At 43.2% G+C, this 22,215-nt stretch overlaps 2 protein-coding genes across 9 annotated transcripts in view; one reads left to right on the top strand and one right to left on the bottom strand.

Annotated features, from left to right (window-relative positions):
* The window catches only part of YARS1 (tyrosyl-tRNA synthetase 1), a 30,783-nt gene extending 12,017 nt beyond the window's left edge, over positions 1-18,766 (bottom strand). Inside the window, exons 1-5 of one of the 5 annotated variants that reach the window (XM_033838629.2) lie at positions 18,561-18,766; positions 15,286-15,432; positions 14,974-15,149; positions 7,334-7,463; positions 4,082-4,162 (exon numbers count right to left, since the gene is read on the bottom strand). In XM_033838629.2, the coding sequence (XP_033694520.1) occupies positions 4,082-4,162; positions 7,334-7,463; positions 14,974-15,149; positions 15,286-15,432; positions 18,561-18,617 (591 nt within the window). In that variant the 5' untranslated portion in view covers positions 18,618-18,766. Of the gene's footprint in view, positions 1-4,081; positions 4,163-7,333; positions 7,464-14,973; positions 15,150-15,285; positions 15,493-18,560 lie in introns of all 5 variants that reach the window. The other 4 variants (XM_033838644.2, XM_033838636.2, XM_033838623.2 and 1 more) reach the window with 4 other exon arrangements.
* A 195-nt stretch (positions 18,767-18,961) lies between these two features.
* S100PBP (S100P binding protein) overlaps positions 18,962-22,215 on the top strand; it is a 32,039-nt gene continuing 28,785 nt past the window's right edge. Inside the window, exons 1-2 of one of the 4 annotated variants that reach the window (XM_033838658.2) lie at positions 19,002-19,078; positions 22,026-22,093. The gene's annotated coding sequence lies outside the window, so the exon portion shown is untranslated. Of the gene's footprint in view, positions 19,079-19,447; positions 22,094-22,215 lie in introns of those variants that run through there. The other 3 variants (XM_033838662.2, XM_033838663.2, XM_019938187.3) reach the window with 3 other exon arrangements.

Genomic DNA, 22,215 nt, shown 5'->3' with positions numbered 1-22,215 from the left:
CTAACCTGGCCTGCCACATAACAGTTTGATATATTCGTGCCAATCTTTTTTTTCTACTGAATATATAACTTTTCAGTGGTGATCATAATATTAACAAGGGTTTTTTTTTCCTACTGTTTTTCTATTAGTATTACATTGTGAGGCTATTGGACTTACCCTACCGCCATAAACTACTCTAAAAGCTGGAAATATAGAAATATTCCATTTCTATAAGCTGCAAATAACCATTTGCAGACATTAGACAGCAACAAGTGTAGGGCTACAAATCTTGAGAGAAGGGAGTTAGGTGACCCTACATCCACCCTGGCTTTCTCCTTGAGGGCATTTTTTTCAAACTGAGTGCTGAGAAAAAAGAGACCAAGCAGAGAGCAGCAGTCTGACTAAGCAGAGGAGATAGAGATTGGAATTCAGGGCTACCAGGAGGCTAGGATTTGGGGAGGGTTCCAGAGAGAAGGGAGCCCCCTCCAAAAATCTAGGTCAAAGTTCTCCATTGCTTTCTTGATTGACTCATAGCTGTGCGTTCATTCGGAGAGACAGCAGGAAGCCCAGCAGAGAACAGGCTCTGGGAGGCTGGAGACCTGAACAAATTTTAGGGGCTCCACAGTGCTGGGGAGACAGAAGTTGAAGTTTAGGTCCAATCAAAGCAGAGAGGGCTTTGTGAAATACCCTAAGATTTCAGTTTGAGACCCCAGAAAGGCCACATACTAAGATAAGGTCCATATTATAGGAGTAAGAGCAAACTGAAATAGACCTATTCTAACAAAGCCTAAAACCCACCCTTGACAGAATCAAGGTGACAAGTCAGTAATTAAACAGAAAACATGCACTCTATAAATATAATTCAGAGCCTCTACAGCATATCTACGGTGTCTCTGATATACTGAAAAGTACTAGAAATGGGAAGCAGAAAAAAAATGACTGATAGCCAAGAGGAAACAGTCAATAAAAGCAGATGCAGAAATAATCCAGATACTGGAATAAGGAGATCAGGATGTCAAAATAACTACAATTGGTGTGTTAAAGGAAACAGTGGAAAAGATGGACAAAATGGATAAAAGATGGAGAACTATAAAAGAGAATTGGAATCTATAAAAAAGGATCAAATGGAAGTTCTAAAATGGCACAGTACAATACTGGATGGATTTAACAGAAGACAGGATTAATGAACATGAAGAAAAATCAATAGACAATAACCAAACTAAAGCACAGAGGGAAACAACAGAACAGGCTATGAGACATGTGGGACATGATCAAGAGGTCTAATGTGTGTAAAATTAGGGTCTCAAGAGGAGAGGCAGAAGAGGACAGAAACAATAAAGGAAATAGTAGGGGACAATTTTCCAAATGTGATGAAAATATCAACCATTAGACTCAAGAAGCTCAGCAAAATCCAAGCAGGATAAATACAAAGAAAACTAAAGCTAAAAACACCATTGTCAAATTGCTAAAAATCAGAGGCAGAGAAAACATTAAAAGCAACCAGAGAAAAGATATACTATCTGCAAAGGAGAAACAATGATACTTACAGGTGACTTTTCAATGGAAACTATAAATGCCAGAGGCAACAGGACAACTCCTTAAAATGCTAAAAGAAAATAACTACAAACCTAGAATTTTTTACCCAATGAGAGCCAAGGGAAAAAAAAACAAAAAAGAAAGCAAAGGAAAGATGTTCTCAGACAAAAGAAAGCGGAAAGAACTCACTACCAAGAGACCTGCATTGCAAACATAAAACACAAAGGGGGTCTTTAGGCCAAAAGAAAATGATCCCAGAGGGAAGCACAGAGGCACAGAACCGCAGGAAGAAATCAAGAGTATCAGAAAGGGTAAGTGGAGGTAAATATACATGAAAATTGACTGTTTAAAAAACAATTATAGGGCCCCGGTCCGGGAAGATCCCACATGCCGCGGAGCGGCCATGGCTCATGGGCCCAGCCGTTCCACGGCATGTGGGACCCTCCCAGACCGGGGCACGAACCGGCGTCCCCTGCATTGACAGGCGGACTCTCAACCACTGCGCCACCAGGGAAGCCCTGGGATTTAAAATATATGTAAAAATGAAATATATGACAACAGCACAAAGGGCAGGAGGGCAATAAATGGGGTAAAACTGTTGTAGGTTCTTGCATTGTTGGGAAGTGGTAAAAATATCTAACAAACTGTAATAAATTATAAAGACAGATGTTGCAATCTCTAGGGCAGGGCTGAGCAAAACTTTTCTGTAAAAGGTCAGATAATAAATATTATAGGCTCTGTGGGCCACAAGTGGTCCCCACTGCATATTCGTTTTCATTTTTTTTTAATAGCCTTTAAAAAACATAAAAACCATTCTTAGAGCTTCTGAGTCATACAAAAACAGGCCATAGGCCATACCTTTGCTAGAATAATAAAAGGTTCAACCAAAAAGTTAATAGAGGAGATAAAATAGAATAAGCAATACTTGAATAATAATAAAAATACATGGACTGTAAACATTTCCCCATTTATTAAATATATCCAAAAAACATTTTGAAATATTATATGATATCCCACTGTTAGGGGACTTCCCTGGTGGCACAATGGTTAAGAATCCTCCTGCCAATGCAGGGGACACGGGTTTGAGCCCTGGTCCAGGAAGATCCCACGTGCCATGGAGCAACTAAGCCCATGCGCCACAACTACTGAGCTTGCACTCTAGAGCCCATGAGCCACAACTACTGAGCCCGTGAGCCACAACTACTGAAGCCCATGCACCTAGAGCCTGTGCTCCGCAACGAGAAGGCACTGCAATGAGAAGCCTGCGCACTGCAACGAAGAGTAGCCCCTGCTCGCCACTAGAGAAAGCCGGCGCATAGCAACGAAGACCCAACTCAGTCAAAAATAAATAAATGAATAAATTAATTTTTAAAAAATCCCACTGTGAGGATTTATCATAATGTATTTAACCAATCCCTTGCCATTGAATGTAAGTTTATTTCCTAGATTTTGATTTAATTTGATAAAATAACAAATACTTTTATACATAAGTCAAGCTGTACTTTAATTTTTTTGTAATTAAAAAAATTTTTTTAATTTTGGCTGTGCCACATGGCTTGCGGGATCTGTTTCCCCACCAGGGATTGAACCTGGGCCACAGCACTGAAAGTGCCGAATACTAACCACTAGACCACCAGGGAACTCCGAAGTTGCACTTTTAAAATTATATCTTGGGGCTTCCCTGGTGGCGCAGTGGTTGAGAGTCCACCTGCCGATGCAGGGGACAAGGGTTCGTGCCCCGGTCCGGGAAGATCCACATGCCGCGGAGCGGCTGGGCCCGTGAGCCATGGCCGCTGAGCCTGCACGTCCGGAGCCTGTGCTCCGCAACGCGAGAGGCCACAACAGTGAGAGGCCCACGTACCGCAAAAAAATAAATAAACAAAATAAAATTATATCTTGAGGACATTTTTGTATACTTATTTGGACAAAGGGTAGAAACATTTTAGAGTCATCAAATCACCCATCAGGAATCTACTTTTTTACTAGCAGTGTTTTCTCTACTCCCTTACCAATAAGAGGTTTTGAGAAGCTTTCAAAAATACCAACCACTTCTCAATAGCCCCTTTCAACTTACTCAAGTTCTTTCCCAGAAAAGAAGTATTATGGGTTTGTGCTAATTTCCTCCTTTAAACCCTGTTAAACCTCATCTCAGAGATGAGTCGTTTATTTAAGATCCAGAGCAATATGGACCAAATGGTCTGGGAAAGAACAGTAGTTCTGACTGGTGTTAGCTTTCCCTGGAAACTGAGCTACTAGGAAAGAAGCAAAAAAGAAGAAGAAGAAAAAAGAAGCAAATCCAGCAGCTTTGGGGGCAGCTTCCTGGTGGCGGCAGCAAGAGCACAGGCTTTTGAGTCAGACAGATCTGAATGCTAATTCCTGCTCAGTCACTAACTGTGTGATACCGGACACCTTTCTTACTCTCTCTATCCTCAGCTTTCTCATCTGCAAAACAAGGTGAATAATACCTACCATACCATATGATTGCTGGCACTGGCACATTCAAGAAACTTTAATGCACACCTCTGCGGGTCAAAAGAAAAAAAGATAGGAAAAAAAGGACTCTAACCTTCTCCGCAAAGGTGAAAATCTTTCTCTGGTCAACTCCTCCAAATTGGGCATCTACTTTCAAATACTCTTCATCCAAGGCCTGTGGAAAGAAACACATGAGCATAAACTCCTACTGTATTTCCTCTCTATGGGTCTAAGAAATCAGAAACTTTTGAAAACCACTAAAATTTTCCAAAGGTAGAACCAGGAAGCAAATAAGCAGCACTCAGCCTTCCTGTTGGCTTCAAGAGCTAGATACACATTTGCTGAGTGCCTGCAGTGAACAATATTCGATGTGGATGTCATGGGGTAAAAAAATAAGAAGAGTCTCTGCTCTCAGGAAGCTCACAATCCAGTGAGGAAGGGAGAGAAGACATATCATAGTCATGTCAAAAGTACCTGTGAATAAGGCAGCCTGTGATAAGTGTCAAATAACTGGCATAAAAAGGAAGTCCTGTGAGAGCTCAGAAAAATGTGGCAAGACTGAACTAGTATAAATAGTTACTATCACTTATTAGATGTCAGGCCTAGTGCCAGTCCTGTGGACGCAGAGATGAATCAGACCCAGATTCTGCCTTCAAGAAGCCAATTAACTAGCTGGGGAGAGAGACGTGTGAATACGTAATTTCTATACAGCATGTCAAGGGCTAACTTACATGTTCATTTAAGGAACATGTTAACACGAAGAAAGAAATTATTACCTCTGTTCAGACTGGTGGTGGTGAAGGCTTCCTAGAATCAGATTGTGGGCTAAGCTTGGTTTTGAATATATAGATGCTTTTCACCATGCAGAGGAAACAGAATGTGAGAGGGCACAGAGGTGTGAAGTGTTTAGGCAAATTATGAGTGATTCAGTCTGCAAAAGCACAAACTCCAAGGGATGTGGGAAGTGGTGAGTGATGAGGTTAGAAAAGTTGGTAAAGGGCTTCCCTGGTGGCGCAGTGGTTAATAATCCGCCTGCCAATGCAGGGGACGTGGGTTCGAGCCCTGGTCTGGGAAGATCCCACATGCCGCGGAGCAACTAAGCCCGTGCTCCTGCGCTCTAGAACCCACGAGCCAAAACTACTGAGCTCGAATGCCACAACTACTGAAGCCTGCGCGCCTAGAGCCTGTGCTCCACAACAAGAGAAGCCACCGCAATGAGAAGCCCGCGCACCGCAATGAAGAGTAGCCCCCGCTCACCGCAACTAGAGAAAGCCTGTGCAATGAAGACCCAACGCAGCCAAAAAATAAATAAATTAATTTTTTAAAAAAAGAAAAGTAAAGTTGGTAAGGACCCTGAATGTCACGTGAGGGTGCCTAGCAACATCCTGGCCAGTGAATGATTTTAAGGAGGGAAGAAACATGATTCACACATAGCAGAAAAATCACACCAGTAAGGCGGCAGAGTGTGGAGTGGTGGCCTGAGGACTAGAGATAAAGAAAACGGCCAGAAGGCTGCTGTGAGAGGCCAGGTGAGAAATAACAATGAACCAAGTCGGTGAGGACGTAGAGCAAGAATGAATTTAAGAGATTTTTAAGAAATAGAATTGATAGGGCTTCCCTGATGGCGCAGTGGTTGAGAAAAAAAAAAAAAAGAAATAGAATTGATAACATTTAGTGTCTGACTGGATTCAGGGGGAGAGGAAGAGAAGGTGAGCAAGCAGTTAGAATGTGAGAACAGCATTGTCCAACAGAACTTTTTGTGAGGATGAATACGTTCCATATCTGTGCTGTCCAACAGGTTAGACTCTAGCCACACGAGCAAACTGCAAACTGAAATAACAGCCAGTGTGATTGGAGAACTAAAAATTTTAATTTTAATTACTTCAATAGCCACATATGACTATGACAAGAGGCTACCATAGTGGACACTGTAGATCTAGAGTGCCTGGCCAAGGGAAGACTTGATTTTCTTTTCTTTCTTTCAACTTCTTTTTTTTTTTTTTTTTGCGGTATGCGGGCCTCTCACTGCTGTGGCCTCTCCCGTTGCGGAGCACAGGCTCCAGATGCGCAGGCTCAGCGGCCATGGCTCACGGGCCCAGCTGCTCCACGGCATGTGGGATCTTCCCGGACCGGGGCACGAACCCGTGTCCCCTGCATCGGCAGGCGGACTCTCAACCACTGCGCCACCAGGGAAGCCCTCTTTCTTTCAACTTTTAAAAAAAAAAATTTATTTTTTAAATTAAAGAAAATTTTTTATTAAAGTTTAGTTGATTTAAATGTGTGTTAGTTTCTGGTGTATAGCAAAGTGATTCAGTTTTTTATATATGTATATAATATATATATATATTCTACATATGTATATATCTATGTACATATATTCTATTACAGATCCTTTTCCGTTATAATTTAATATAAGACATTGAATCTGGTTCTCTGTGCTATACAGTAGGACCTTGTTTATTTTATATACAGTAGTTTGTATGACTTGATTTTCTTATACCAAACATTAGAGAAATATACAAAGGAAAAGCTAAGTCTATCGACATTTTCATCCTACCTTCCTGAGCTAATAACCAGTATCAATAGCTTGGTTTGAATTTTTCCATGCTTTCTCCATGCTCACACAAATATGCACACACAGGAAATATGATGTGTTTGTTTTGCTTAATGGGAAATAAGATCATGCTTAAAATTTATTTTCACTTATCACTCTGAAATTAATGTTCTTCAATTAAGGGATCATGATTACCCGTAAAGAAGACATGTGAGATTAGCAGTGTTTTAAAGGACAGACAGGTAGGGGAAGAAGGCAAAGAGTGGTTCAGGGGCTTCCCTGGTGGCACAGTGGTTAAGAATCTGCCTGCCAGTGCAGGGGACACAGGTTCGAGCCCTGGTCCGGGAAGATCCCACATGCTGCAGAGAAAGTAAGCCCGCAAGTTGTGGCTCTAGAGCCCACGAGCCACAACTACTGAGCCCGCGTGCCACGACTACTGAAGCCTGCACGCCTAGACCCCATGCTCTGCAACAAGAGAAGCCACTGCAATGAGAAGTCCTCACACTGCAATGAAGAGTAGCCCCTGCTCGCCGCAACTAGAGGAAGCCCGCGTGCAGCAACGAAGACCCAATGCAGCCAAAAATAACTAAAGAAAATAAATAAATTAAAAAAAAGAGTGGTCCAGGAAGCCTGGGGGAGGGGCAGTGGGAGAAAGGAAGACAGGAAGGAAGGCCTACGGCAAGGTGAAGGAACAGCCAGTATGTGGGTCTGACTGGGGCTGAGAGAGAGGTTTGTGACCAGTAGTAGTTAGAGTAAAAAAGGTCATCAGGCAACTCCATCCCTCCCAGGTACCTGCAGGCCTGGGTACAGCAGGCCACTCAGCAGAGGGTGCTCCACCTGCTTCACCACCTCAGCTCCTGCTTTCTTGGCATCGTGCTGTGTGACCACGGAGGAGAGGCGATACACATCTAGCGTGTACTCTCTGAGAAGAGACAAGAGGGGACAGCTGTAAGACAGGGCCCAGGCCTCAGTTTAATCCTGAAGGGTGGTGTTAATTTACTCTCTCAATCTTAAGACATTCAGAGAGCATACTGCCTGGTAATTTCTAAAACGTGAGCAGTCCATCCTCTCCTTTAAAATATGACTTTATCGGGACTTCGATGGCAGTCCAGTGGTTAAGACTCCGAGCTTCCACTGCAGGGGGCCCGGGTTTGATCCCTGGTTGGGGAACTAAGATCCCGCATGCCATGTGGCACAGCCAGAAAAAAGGATATTCTTTTAAAAAATAAATACTACTTTATTTTTTTTATTTTTCCTTTTTGAAGATGGCTTTAATTTAATCTTTTTCTTTGCTTATCTCTTGAAATAGGGCTTCTCTGCCATTCCCCTCTACTCTCTTCTTCTGGAATGCCTATTAAATAAACATCAGAATTTCTTCAGTCTATCTTCCTTGTCTTTTTTTATTTCTTTTAACTTAAACACATGTAAGGAATAATGAACAATATTAAGAATAGAATACCCATCACTCAGTTTAAGAAAAGGGACCTACACTTGTAAAGCTCCTGTGCACCCCTCCACAATCCCATTTCTTCCTTCTCCAGAGTAACCAAACACGAGCCTGAACTTTTGTATTTCTTTCCTGTTTTATACTATGTTTGTATCTCTAAACAATGTGCTATAAATATTCTCATATGTGTATCCTGGTGTACATGTGCAAGTTCCTTTATATATGCTTAGGAGTAGAATTTCTGGATCATAGGGAATTTGCATCTTGAACTTCAGTTCAAGATAATGTCAAACTATTTTACAGAGCGGCTTTTAATCAATTTTATTAGTTAATACTCTCACTATTTTAAATTTTGCCAATTTGGTAAGCAGGAATGGTTTCTCACTGTAATTTTAACCTGTATTTCTTTGAATAATAACCAAGGGGGTTAAGCAAATGTACTCATTGTTTGGTTTCTTCTGTGAAATGCCTATTTAAGTTTTTCCCACTGGATTGATTCATTTTTGACAACTGATTTTGCAGTTTTTGACATATAATACTGGACATTACTCCTTTGTCAGTTATATATGTTATAAACATCTTCTCCCAGTTGGTGGCTTGTCTTTTTACTTTATCTTACTTTTGATGTACTGAAGGTCTTAACTGTAATGAAGGTAAATTCATCTATCTTTTCCTGTGATTTGTGCTTTTGGTGTGTCTGGTTTAATTTTCCCTGACCTGCAATCATAGGACAGCTTTATACATTGTCTTTTTTGTTTTTTTGCAGTACGTGGGCCTCTCACTGTTGCGGCCCCCGCTTCCGCCGCGGAGCACAGGCTCCGGACGCACAGGCCCAGCGGCCACGGCCCGCGGGCCCTGCCGCTCCGCGGCATGCGGGATCCTCCCGGACTGGGGCACGAACCCGCGTCCCCTGCATTGGCAGGTGGACCCGCAACCACTGTGCCACTAGGGAAGCCCTATACATTGTCTTTTATATGTTTTGTAGTTTGGCCTTTACAATTAAAATTTTAATCTACTTGGAATGAAGGGATCATCTTTTTCCCTATGTAGATAACCAATTGTGTCTGCACCATTTTTTCTTAAAAAGTTTATTCTTGCTCTGCTGACCTGCAATGCCAGCTCTGGCATATATCAGGCTTCCATATTTGTGAGGATCTATTTCTGAACTCTTTATTCTGTTCCAGTAGTTAATTCTCTATACTCATGCTATATAAATGAAAAAGGACTTGGTATATAGAACACACAAGGAACTCTTAAAAAAAAAGTTAAAAAATGGGCCAAAACACTTGCATAGATACTTGATTAACAGAAAAGGAAACACAAATAGCCAACAAAAACATGAAAATAATTTTTTTTCAATAAATATTTTCAGATATTTTATCACTACACTTGAAAGGTAGTTTGGGTGGGTACAGATTTTTAGGTTGGAAATTCCTCTCCTTCAGAATTTTAAAGGTTTTGCTTCAACCCCTTTTAGCTTTCACTATTCCTTTGGAGAAACGCAAAACCATCATGATTCCTGACATTTTGTATGTGACTTCTTTTGTCCCTTTGGAAGTTTGTATAATACTTTTTTTTTTTGTCCCCAGTGCTTTAAAATGTCAAGATAATTCACTTTATTTATTAATTGATTGATTTATTTTTCATGTGGGATCTTAGTTCGCAGACCAGGGACTGAACCTGTGTCCCCTGCAGTGGAAGTGCACAGTCCTAACTACTGGACCACCAGGGAAGTCCCAAGACAATGTACGTTAGTGTGGGTTTATTTTCATTCATTTTATTAGGCACTCAACAGGTCCTTTCAATCTGGAAACTCATGTCCTTTAATTGTCCTTAAATTAGTACTTCATTTCCTTCCCTCTGACTCTTTGTTCTCTTTTCTGGAACACTTATTACTCAAATATTGGACCTTTTGGCCTAGTACTCTAGTTTTATCTTTTCCTTTTTTTTTTTTCCCATTGTGGTCTGTGAGGCCACAAAAATCAAAATTCAAGCACATACAATTCAACCAGCTCCCTCAAGGTTCATGTAGTCTTAAGTGTTCTTGTATTTTACAGATTCTAAGACACATTTTTTTAAACATTTAGCATCTCTGAAATCTAGGTGACTTTTTAAAATAAAGGCATGTCATAGATTAATTAGCAATGCTTTTTTTTGTTGTTTTTATTTTATTTTTTTGGCTGTGCCACATGGCATGTAGAATCTTAGTTCCCTGACAGGGATTGAACCCGTGCCCCCTGCAGTGGAAGTGCAGAGTCTTAACTGCTAGACTGCCAGGGAAGTCTCTAATTAGCAGTATTTTTGAAAGCATCTTAGATTAACTGAAATACAAATCTCTTTGTATTTCCACTTTCACTTGGTTTCTGGACACTGAGTATTCTTTTTTAAAAAAAAAATAAACAAATTTATTTATTTTTGGCTGAGTTTGGTCTTTGTTGCTGTGCGCGGGCTTTCTCTAGTTGCAGCGAGTGGGGGCTACTCTTCATTGCGGTGAGCAGGCTTCTCGTTGTGGTGGCTTCCTTGATGTGGAGCACGGGCTCTAGGCACACGGGCTTCAGTAGTTGTGGCTCACTGGCTCTAGAGCACAGGCTCAGTAGTTGTGGCGCACAGGCTTTGTTACTCCGTGGCATGTGGGATCTTCCCAGACCAGGGCTTGAACCCGTGTCCCCTGCACTGGCAGGAGGATTTTTAACCACTGTGCCACCAGGGAAGCCCGCCACTGAGTATTCTTGACTAATTTGCCAATTCATTTATTTGAAGCATCTAGGAAACTTTAAAAATATTTTATCCAGCATTTTTTTTTTAATTTATTTGGCTGCATCAGGTCTTAGCTGCAGCACGCCAGCTTCTCTTTAGTTGTGGAGTGCATGCAGGCTCCATAGGGAGCGGGCTCAGTAGTTGCAGCATGCAGGCTCTAAAGTGCCGGCAGGCTTAGTTGCCCTGCAGCATATGGGATCTTAGTTCCCCAGCCAGGGATTGAACCCTCGTCTCCTGCATTGGAACGTGGATTCTTAACTACTGGACCACCAGGGAAGTCCCTTATGCAGCATTTTAAAAATGCTTTTCAGGGTCTCCCTGGTGGCGTGGTGGTTAAGAATCCACCTGCCAATGCAGGGGACGTGGGTTCGAGCCCTGGTCCAGGAAGATCCCACATGCCACAGAGCAACTAAACCTGTACACCACAACTACTGAGCCTGCGCTCTAGAGCCCATGAGCCACAACTACTGAGCCTGGGAGCCACAACTACTGAAGCCCATGCGCCTAGAGCCCATGCTCTGCAACAAGAGAAGCCACCGCAATGAGAAGCTTGTGAACCGCAACAAAAGAGTAGCCCCCACTCGCTGCAACTAGAGAAAGCCCGTGCACAGCAACGAAGACCCAACACAGCCAAAAATAAATAAATTAAATAAATAAATTAAAAAAAATGTTTTTCAGCAGGAAGGTTGGTCAGAGTACCTAGTCTGCCAGATTGTTGGAAACAAAAGTTCTTATCCACATCTCAACCATGCTTACAGTTTTTTTGTCCATCTCTCTGGGCTGTATTCTGGGTGAATTTCTTAGTAGAGGCAGACCTCGGTTTTACTGCACTTCACTTTATTGTGCCTTGCAAATACTGTGTTTGTTAAAAATTTAAGGTTTGTGGCAAACTCCTTTCATCAAGCAAGTCTATTGGCGCCATTTTTCCAACAGTGTTTGCTCACTTCATGTCTCTGTGTCGCATTTTGGTAACTTAAATATTTCAAACTTTTTCATTATTATTATATTTGTTATGGTGATCTGTGATCAGTGATCTTTCATATTGTAGGCATACCTTGGGGATATTGTGGGTTCAGTTTCAGACAACTGCAAGGAAATGAATATTGTAATAAAGTGAGTCACACAGATTTTTGGTTTCCCAGTGCATATACAAGTTATGTTTACACTATACTGTAGTCTATTAAGTTTGCAATAGCATTATGCCTAAAAAAATGTAATACCTTATTTAAAATGTAATACCTTATTTAAAAAAATCTAATACCTTAATTAATAAATGTTAAAAAACACTAACCATCATCTGAGCCTTCAACAAGCTGAAATTTTTTGCCATAGTGAAATCAATAGTTTTGCGAGCTTCAGACTTCATGAGGTTTACATAAAAGTGCATAAAAGTGCAAGGTGAAGAAGCAGGTGCTGATGTAGAAGCTGTAGCAAGTCACCTGGAAGATCTAGGTAAAATAATTAATGAAGGTGGCTCCACTAAACAACAGATTTTCAATGAAGACGAAACCACCTTATATTGGAAGAAGATGCCACCTAGTACTTTCATAGCAAGAGAGAAGTCAGTGCCTGGCTTCAAAGCTTCAAGGACAGGCTGTTAGGGGCAAATATAGCTGGTAACTTTAACTTGAAGCCAGTGCTCATTCATCATTCCAAAAATCCTAGGGCCCTTAAGAATTATGCTAAATCTACTCTGCCTGTGATGTATACATGGAACAACAAAGCCTAGGTGACAGCACATTTGTTTATAACATGGTTTACTGAATATTTTAAGCCCACCATTGAGACTTACTACTCAGAAAAAGTTTCTTTTCAAAACATTACTGCTCATTGACAATGCATCTGGTCACCCAAGAGCTCTGACAGAGATGCACAATGACAATGTTGTTTTCATGCCTGTTAACACAACATCCATCCTGCAGCCTGTGGATCAAAGAGTAATTTCGACTTTTAAGTGTCATTATTTTAGAAATACATTTCGTAAGGCTATAGCTGTCATAGACAGTTATTCCTCTGATGGATCTGGGAAAAGTAAACTGAAAACCTTCTGGAAAGGATTCACCATTCTAGACAGCTATTCCTCTGATGGATCTGGGAAAAGTAAATTGAAAACCTTCTGGAAAGGATTCACCATTCTAGATGTCATTAAAAACATTTGTGATTCATGGGAAGGAGTCAAAACATCAACATGAACAGGATTTGGAAGAAGTTGATTCCAACCTTCAGGGGTGAAATTGAGGGGTTCAAAACTTCAGTGCCGGAAGTAACTGCAGATGTGGTGGAAACAGCAAGAGAACTAGAACTACAAGTGGAGCCTGAATTGCTGCAATTTCATGATAAAACTTAAACGGATGAGGAGTTGCTTCTTACGGATGAGAGGAGAAAGTGGTTTCTTGATATGGAAACTACTCCTGGTGAAGTTGCTATGAAGTGTAGAGAACAAACATATCGACACCAAGGGGGGAAAGTGGTGGTGGTGGGGGGTGGTGGGATGCATTGGGAGATTGGGATTGACATGTATACACTAATATGTATGAAATGGATAACTAATAAGAACCTGCTATATAAAAAAATAAATAAAATTTTAAAAAGATACTATGAAGACTGTTGAAATGACAACAAAAGACTTAGAAGATTACATAAACTTAGTTGATAAAGCAGTGGCAGGGTTTGAGAGGATTGACTCCAATTTTCAAAGAAGTTCTACTGAGGGTAGAATGCTGTGAAAATGTATTGCAAGTTATAGAGAAATTGTTTGTGAAAGAGTCAATTGATGTGACAAACTCCACTGTTGTCTTATTTTAAAAAACCGCCACGGCCACCCCAACCTTCAATAACCATCACCCTGATCAGTCAGCAGTCATCAACACCAAGGCAAGACCCTCCACCAGCAAAAAGATTATGACTTGCTGAAGGCTCAGATGATGGTCAGCATTTTTTTAACAACAAAGTGTTTTTATTTTTTAATTAATCTATTTTTAAAATTTATTTTATTTTTGGCTGTGTTAGGTCTTTTTTGTTGCATGCGGGCTTTTCTCTAATTGCGGCAAGCGGGGGCCACTCTTCATTGCGGTGCATGGGCTTCTCATTGCAGTGGCTTCTCTTTTTGCGGAGCACAGGCTCTTCGTGCGCAGGTTCAGTAGTTGTGGCTCGTGGGCTCTAGAGCACAGGCTCAGTAATTGTGGCGCATGGGCTTAGTTGCTCCATGGCAGGTGGGATCTTCCCGGACCAGGGCTCAAACCCATGTCCCCTGCATTGGCAGGTGGATTCCGAACCACTATGCCAAAAGGTAAGCCCATGACAAAGTATTTTTAAATTAAGGCACACACATTTTTTTTTTTAGACATAATGCTACTGCACACTTAACAGACTACAGTATAGTGTAAACATAACTTTTATATGCACTGGGAAATCAAAATATTCATATGACCCCCTTTATTGTGATATGTACTTTATTGAGGTGGTTTAGAACCAAACCTGCAATATCTCTGAGGTATATGCTTTATTTAAAACTCTAAATGTCCAACAGTGGGGAATGTAAAGAAAGTTAAGTTAGATGAAGTAAAAAAAGAAATCAACTTGTAAGCAAGATCTGGGTTCACATGATGGTCCTTTTACTTACTGGCTGCATGAACTTGGGAAAGTTAAATCTGAATCTATTTCCTTATCTGTGAAATAGGATAGAACAATGCTTACCTTAAAAAGTTGTTCTAAGGGTTTAAATGCAAAAGCGACCATTAGAGTGATACATGGCTTATTTGAGAGGTTAAAAAAATTAAAGAATGTGGAAACTATGAGGCAGCGGGCAGGGGATGGGGGAGTGGGCGGCAGTTACTTAGGAAACTGTACATTAAAAAATTAGGACATAAAATTATATGTATGTTAATGTTACAAATATAAATTTTTCTTTCACATTTCTTTTATCATTATTTGCTGAGGCTGGAAGGAGAAAGTGAGACTGAGTTTTTCACCACTCTCCCATATGCTGTGAGGTCTGCAAGGCCAAGGACTTTGTTGTGGTTACACTTATATTTCCAGCAAACAGTATGGTACCGAGGCATTTACTAGTCAGTAGATTTTTGATGGATGAATTAAAAGGACAAAGTGTATACAATTTTTAATGGTTCTTAACAGGTAGAGCCCAACAACTTCTAATCCTTGACTCCCCAGGCCTGTAACTAGCTAGGAGCACCAGAGCCACAAGGAGGGTGGATGACTGAGCACTTACTTGCTGAGCTGGTAATCAGTGCCTTTGATGAATCTGAGCTTCTCCAAGGGTACCCCAATGCTCTCCAGCATTGCCTTGATCACATTCTCATAATAGCTGGTTCGGAGTTCTAGAAGTTCCCATGGGGCCTTCATGTTATCCAGGTACGCGTGAAGATCCGCAAACAGAATTGTTACCTGGGCATAAGAGATAAGGGGCCATCAAAATGTGAATTCGTCCAAGTACCTCCAAACAAGTGAGGTAAGTCTTGTTAAGTCTCTCTTTTGGCCATTGCCCAAGGGCAACTGCTTGCTTTATAACATTAGTTCTTACCTCACATCCTGCTTTCAGGAAGTCCGCGATCTTAGACATAGGCACAAAGTAAGCCACATGTGGTTTGCCTGTGGTTGCTGTCCCCCAGTAAACTTTAAGTTCCCGCTCCTTCAGTATCTCCTTCACCTTCTCTTCCCCGAGAACCTCCTGTTGTGGAAGCAGAAGAGCTGGTTTAATGCCAGTGCCCCACCTTGCTCATCCTTTACCCTGTGACAAGGAAAACAAAGGTATGTTTCACTGAGGGTCCAGGCTCAGAGCCAGCAGGGAGGTCTAGCCAGGCTCTCAGTGCTGAGTGACAGCCAAATGAAGCCGATGCTCTTGCCAGTACCACTCCAGTGCAGACACTGATGTTAGGGGAATGGAGCATGTCTCTAACCGTATCTTCCCCTCCGTCTACTTTTAGCTCATGCTCCTTCCTTTCACAGCCAATTTCTTGAAAGGTGTCTCTTACTCTGCTCTCCATTCCTTATCTCCCCTTCTAGTCTGAATTCTACACAGCATCACACCACTGAAAATGCTCTTGCTAAGATCACAGATGGCCTCCGTGTTGCTAAATTCAGTGAATACTTTTTAGTCCTCACTCCCCCCGAAACAATCTCCTCTTTTGGTTTTCTCTATTTTACTGTCTTAGTTTTCCTCCTACTTTTCTGGCTGCTGGGACTCAATTTTCTTTGCAGCTGTTCTTCTTCCTAATCATTTAAATAATAGCAATCCTTGGGGCCCTATCACTTCTCTTCTTACTCTACATTCTCCCTAACTGATCCTCTTCAGTTGCTTCAATTACTACTTATGAGCTAGTAACTACCAAATCTCCTGCTCACACCTATATACATGTACTTGTTATCAACCCAGTTAATTCAAACACAACACGTGCAAAATTAAACTCATGCTTTCACCTTCTTACCTCACTCCCCAACCATCTTTTTCACTTAGTTTCACCCCAGTGCAATAAATGGTACTATCATTCACTGAGTTGCATAAGTTACTCTGAAACAGCTCTTAGGTCCTCCTACTTCTTTCCGCCTCTACACCACCAACCTAGCCTTGGCCATCATTAGAGATCACACCAAGATAACCGTAATAGCCTCTTAACAGGTCTCCCATATCTATTCTTGTTCTCTCCAATCCATGTCCCAAAAGGAAGCCAGAGAGGTCTTTAAAAACCAAAGTTTGATTAACTCATTCACCTATTTAAATACTTTAATAATAATTTCCTTTTGCCCTAAGACAATATTGGAAAAATCCTAATAGGCTAGTATGCTGCTGATAAGAGATTTTAGTGTTTCTTCAGGTGACGGTTTGTGGGGGGCTGTTGGAAGCCATGAAAGACAAAAATTGTTTTGCTGGTTTGAATCACCTATTAGTAGGATTTGTTAAAATCTTGTGTTCCAAGCCAGCTGGAGGCTGATCCTCTGAGCCGCTGACTATTTGGATACTTGGAGAGTTTTCACTACTCAAGGAAAGGTCATATCACTTACCCTTTAAAACCTGAGTAAGTCAATGCCACTAGCTTTGTGTGCCATTTCTTCCCAACCTCTCTTTATTTTATGGAGAGAGGTTAGGAAACAAAGGATCTGCCTAAAGGGAAGCATGCAAGAATCTCTGGTTAAGATCAAATTATGAGTGAAAATAACCCAAATGTCCATCAACTGACAAATGCAGAAACAAAATGTAGTATATTCATATAATGGAATATTATTCAGCCGTCATAAGGAATAGAGTTCTGATAAGTGCAACATGGATGAAACTTGAAAACATTATGCTAAGTGAAATAAGCCAGACACAAAAGGCCACATATTATGATTCCATTTATATGAAATGTTTAGAACAGGCAAATTAGAGACAGAAAGCAGATTCATGTTTCCCTAGGGCTGGGGAGATGGGAGGAATGGTCAGTGATTGCTAATGGGTACAGGTTATTTTTGATGATGAAAATGTTCTGGAATTAAATAATGGTGATAATTGAACAACCCTGTTGCTACATCAAAACCCACTGAATTGGGCTTCCCCGGTGGCACAGTGGTTGTGAGTCCGCCTGCCGATGCAGGGTACATGGGTTCGTGCCCCAGTCCGGGAGGATCCCACATGCCGTGGAGTGGCTGGGCCCGTGGGCCATGGCCGCTGGGCCTGCGCGTCTGGAGCCTGTGCTCCGCAGCAGGAGAGGCCACAACAGTGAGAGGCCCGTGTACCGCAAAAAAAACAAAACAAAACAAAACCAAACCACTGAATTGCACACTTTAAAAGGGTGGATTTTATGATATGTTACTTGTATCTCATAAAAAGAGAAAAGCTAGCTGTGGCCCAACTAATGTAACCACTGCCCTTTCTAAAACCCCAGTGTTAAACATAGCTTACAAGGCCTTCATGACCTGGTCCCTGCCTGTGCCTCCTAAACAAACACGTAAAATGTATAGGATGTCAGATAGTGGTAAGTTCTATGGAGAAACAACAAAAGGCAGAGCAAGGGATGTGGCAGTTCTGGTGGCAGCGGTTTGTTATTTAAATAACGTGGCCAAGAAAGGCCTTCCAGGCAGCGTGACAGTAGAGGCCTGAGTCAAGGGAATGAGCAACATAAATATTTCCTAGTGCTTGGTCTGCATTTTGCTTCCTCTACTCCAGCCAAGTTAGCCTTCTCTCTGAACCACAGGGTTCTTTCTTCCCTCTGGATCTTGACCTGGGTTCCTTCTACCTGACACGTTTTTAGCCCCCAGTATTCTGGTTAACTTCTACTCCTTCAGTGCCTGGAACCAGCAGGAACACATGTGGAGTGAAGAAGTGATCCGCATCCTTCAGGGCGCAGTTTAGAGGTCACTTCCTCAGCTTTCCCTGACACTGCCCCCGGCCCTCCCCCGAAACTTCCTTTCAAAAAAGATCTCCGCGTAATGTACCTTCCAGTACTTGTTTCGACTGTAATTAAATGTTTGGATTATGGGTCATTTTAAACGTCTGATTTCCTCCAGACATGCTCTGGGAGGGCAGGGTCCGCCCGACGTATCCCCCAGCGCCTAGCACCGCGCCTGGCACATAATAGGGTGGGTGGGGTGGGAGCCCTGGATTCGAAGCCTGGCTCAACACAAGTAACTGCACACTGGAGGTGAGCCTACTGTGATTTCTGTGGGACTGACCGACGGGCAGTGAGGACTGCAATCTCTCTCAGGGCGGCCTCGGCGCGGAGTCCCCGGCCTCACACACTTATGACCCCGTAGCGGGGCTCAGGATCACTGGACCTCCGGCCCCCAGTCCCCAACGGCGCACTTCCAACCCCGAGGCCCAACCTGCAGGTTCCGGGTGATAAGGTGCAGCTTCTCTTCAGGGCTCAGAGCGTCCCCCATGGCTCTGTCCCCTCCGTCTCCCGCCCTGAGCCCAGCACTCGCGCCCCTTTCTCGGTCGCCGCCGCCGCCGCCGCCGCCGCGTGCCGGGAACTGTCACGCAGGTCCAGTTAGGTTGCATCAGCTGAACTCGTCGCTCGGCTTGCTCGGCCTGGACCCTTGTCCTCCTACCAGCAGCCAGGAAAGAGTCAGGAGCAGCGAAAAGTCGAGCCGGTCGATGAGACGAAAAGGGGTGGAGCCAGTAGGTGGGGTAAGCGGTGCGGAGGGCGGAGCTGCGGCGCCTGCGCGGGGCACAACCTTCTGAGAGGCGGGGCGGTTTCCTGCCAATCACTGCCTGTTTGCCCTCCCCCTGGCGCTGGCCCGGCAGCCTCGCGGTGGGGGAGGTCGGGGAGGGGGCGATAAAATGGCGCAGGGGGCGGAGTGAGGTGCAGTCGTTCACCTAGGCTTGGGCCCGGCTTCTGGAGGTGAACAGCTGAGGGACGAGGGGGTCGGCGTACCTCGGCTGGGAGGGGGATGGGGTCGCCTGTTGCTTCTCCAGAGGGCCGCGCAAGCCGTCCGCCCCGTTGAGGGGTTGAGAGGCCCTCACCCTGGCGGGAGAAGGGCTTGTTGTCGTTTCTGAGGTGATGGCGGTGGGGGGGGGGGAGTGTCTCTGCCCCCCACCTCCACGTCGGCGGGCGATAGATGCCCCTCACCCTGCCGAGGCAAAGGGAGGCCGTCTGGTTACCCGAGAGGGGGAGTGAGGTCCGTTCTCCCTACCCGGGGGGGCGGGGGGGCTGGAGGTGGAGATGGAGGGAGTGCTTCTGCCCTCTACCCCACGGGGCCGGGAGGGTGTCGGTAGGCAGAAGATCGCGGTCTTTCTGTCCGCGCCTTGCGAGCGGGGGGCTGGGGGGTGGAGAGGCTGAGCCGCCCCAGGGGGGAGCGGAGGCCCGGGTCCAGCTGAGGTGTGGGGTGGGCAGCCATCGCAGGGTGGGGGTGCACTGCGCTGGCCTGCTGGCGGGCCGCTTTTGCTCCTGCTGGGGGAGGGGTGGGCAGCAAGCCCCGCGCTTCTCCCGCCTTTCCCGGGAGGCGGGAACTCTTGGTCTTTTGGGAGGAGGGGAGCCGGAGGCGGGAAGTGCGAAGGCCCAGCCCCGAGGGCGATGCAGTGTCGCAGCGCTTCTGAGGGAGAGCTGGGGGCGGACAAGCCGTATCCTACGAAGGGTGAACTGCGATTCCCCTTCCTCCTAGCGCTGTAGGACTGGAGGCGGCACCGGTTCCTTCCTGGGCTGGAGGGCGGGCAGTTGGCACTGCAGGGTGGGCCCCGGAGAGGAAGTGATTGAGTTGCGTTCCTGCTGCCCCAACCTGACCTCGTTTCCTGTGGATTTGTTAGAGGCTTCGAGCTTTAGCAAACCTATCTAAATCATTTAAAAGACATTTTCTTTTTAAAAAGAAACCTGTTGCTGCAGCTGGGAAGTATTTTGTCTTTATGCCCATGTGGGATGATGTCCTGGCACCCTTATCTAAGCGAAACGTTACCTCAAGCAGAGATTTCCAGTCCTGGGTCGTTTTTCTGTCCTGCAGTGTTTACGGCAAAGGGCATTGCAGAATTCTCAGATAATTTCAGTTCAGTTTGATTTTGATTAAACTTTATGGCCGTTTTATGGAGTGATAAAGCCTACTGAGTGCCTTTAGTGCTGTATGTCTCACATGTATTGCATGTAGGAAAGGTTGGAAATTAAAGGTCATTGGGGAAGTCCGGTCTCTTGGAAATAATCCTTTCCCTTGGCCATACCTGTCAGATCCAGCTTGGTAATGGTCTTGGCTTTAGAGCCTTGAAAGAGGGATGTGGGGTTGTGTCTGGTGTTGCAGTTTTCGTGGCCTTAATAAAATAAGGCTTTGTGCTTTAAGGCAGTAGGTTTTCTTAGGTACGATAAAAATAGAAAGGGAGCCAGTTTCTGAAGTTGCAACCAGGAGGTTAGAGAACAGAGGGAGGGGGTGGTAAACTGAAGTGTGAAGAGGGGGGTGGACAGGTGAGAGAGACATGGAAGGACAGAATAGGGTCACAGAAGGGATGGGGAGCAGAGAATTAAGAGATAGATTTGGGAGATGGTGAAAATATTTTTCCTTTAAAAATAAGGAGATCCTCATATTTCAGATCACTACAAAGCAAGTGCCAAGAAAGGCAGGTGATGGTGGAATGGCAGACAGGGAAGTACTAAGGCTGTCTTGTGGAACTTCACTTTAGAACTTCAGTTTTATCCGGGATTATTTTTCCTCCCTTGCAGATTCATTAAATATCAACTTTCATTAGTATAAGGCTTTTAGGTTTAGAATGCTTTCATAAACATCCCCTCATTTGATCCTCATGATAATCTGTGTTTGAAGTTAACAGTGACTAATTATCCCCCATTTTTCAGAATGGTGTTCTCATCTGTATTGAGGTTCAGAGACTTCAAGTGAAATACAGAGGTCTCTGAATTTTAGTCCAGTGTCTCACTTCAGTGACCGTTAATTTGCAGAATTTGCCTGATATTTCAAATGTCCATACGGCCTCATCTTTAACCAATTTATTGTGACAGTGTGGTTGACAAGATGCTGGGTTAAATTAGAAGGGATTAGAGCATACTGAATAATTTCTTAACAAGCAGGGACCAGGGGAAGTTTCCTATCGGTTTAACAATCTTTTCCTACCATTACTGTGCTTATCTTAAGACTGACTGACTCTTCAGGGGTCAGGGAGATGATGATGGTGGGGTAAAATAATAACCAGCCACTACTAATTTAACTTTTACGTTGTGCCTGTAGTATGCTAAGTACTTTGATGTTCATGATCTCATTAATTCTTGCAACAGCCTTATGAGGTAGGTACTGTGATGGTCCCTATTTTACAAGGGAGGACATTTGAAACTTCAGAATATAATCATTGTATCTTTCCCCACTGACTTCTTAATTTTAAAATGTTTTTATTATTAAATATTTCAAGCATATAAAAATTATAGTTATACCATGTAACAATAACGAATACTGTTATACCCACCACCTAGCTTTATTGTTTTAGGTCTTTTCTTATTAATGTTTTTTAAAGAAATAAAACATTACAGATAGAATTGAACCTACTCACACCCCCTTGCCATTCCTCTTCCCTCCCCACCACCAGAGGTAGTCACTATCCTGAACTTGGTGTTCCTTATTTCTATTTAATGATGTATATATATGTATCCATACACAATTTATGTTATTGTTTAACAAATAAATTGTAAGAAAAAAAAGATGGGAATCTGTAGATTAAAAAACTCACAAGACCTATCAGCCGATTGCAATATATGGCCTTTATTTGGATACTGGTTTTTTTTAATCTTAAAAAATATGACATTTATAAAATAGCTGGAAATATGAACTGGATATTTTATGATGAGGAATTCTTGTTATTTACAGATGAAATGATGTGATTCCTGGGACTTGCTTCAAAATAATCTGGTAAAGGGGGAAGTGGATGGGGCAAGGTTAGTTATGGGTCGATAGTTGTTGGAGCTGTATGATGCGTATGTGGGAATTCATTATACTATTACGCTGTTTTTGTATATGTTTTAAATTATAATAAAAAGTATTTTTTAAAATGAGGAAA

Source organism: Tursiops truncatus, chromosome 1 (assembly GCF_011762595.2).
Source record: "Tursiops truncatus isolate mTurTru1 chromosome 1, mTurTru1.mat.Y, whole genome shotgun sequence".
Taxonomy (NCBI): Eukaryota; Metazoa; Chordata; class Mammalia; order Artiodactyla; family Delphinidae; genus Tursiops; species Tursiops truncatus.
Note: the sequence above shows the minus strand (reverse complement) of the source record. Positions and strands in the feature narration are given on the sequence as shown.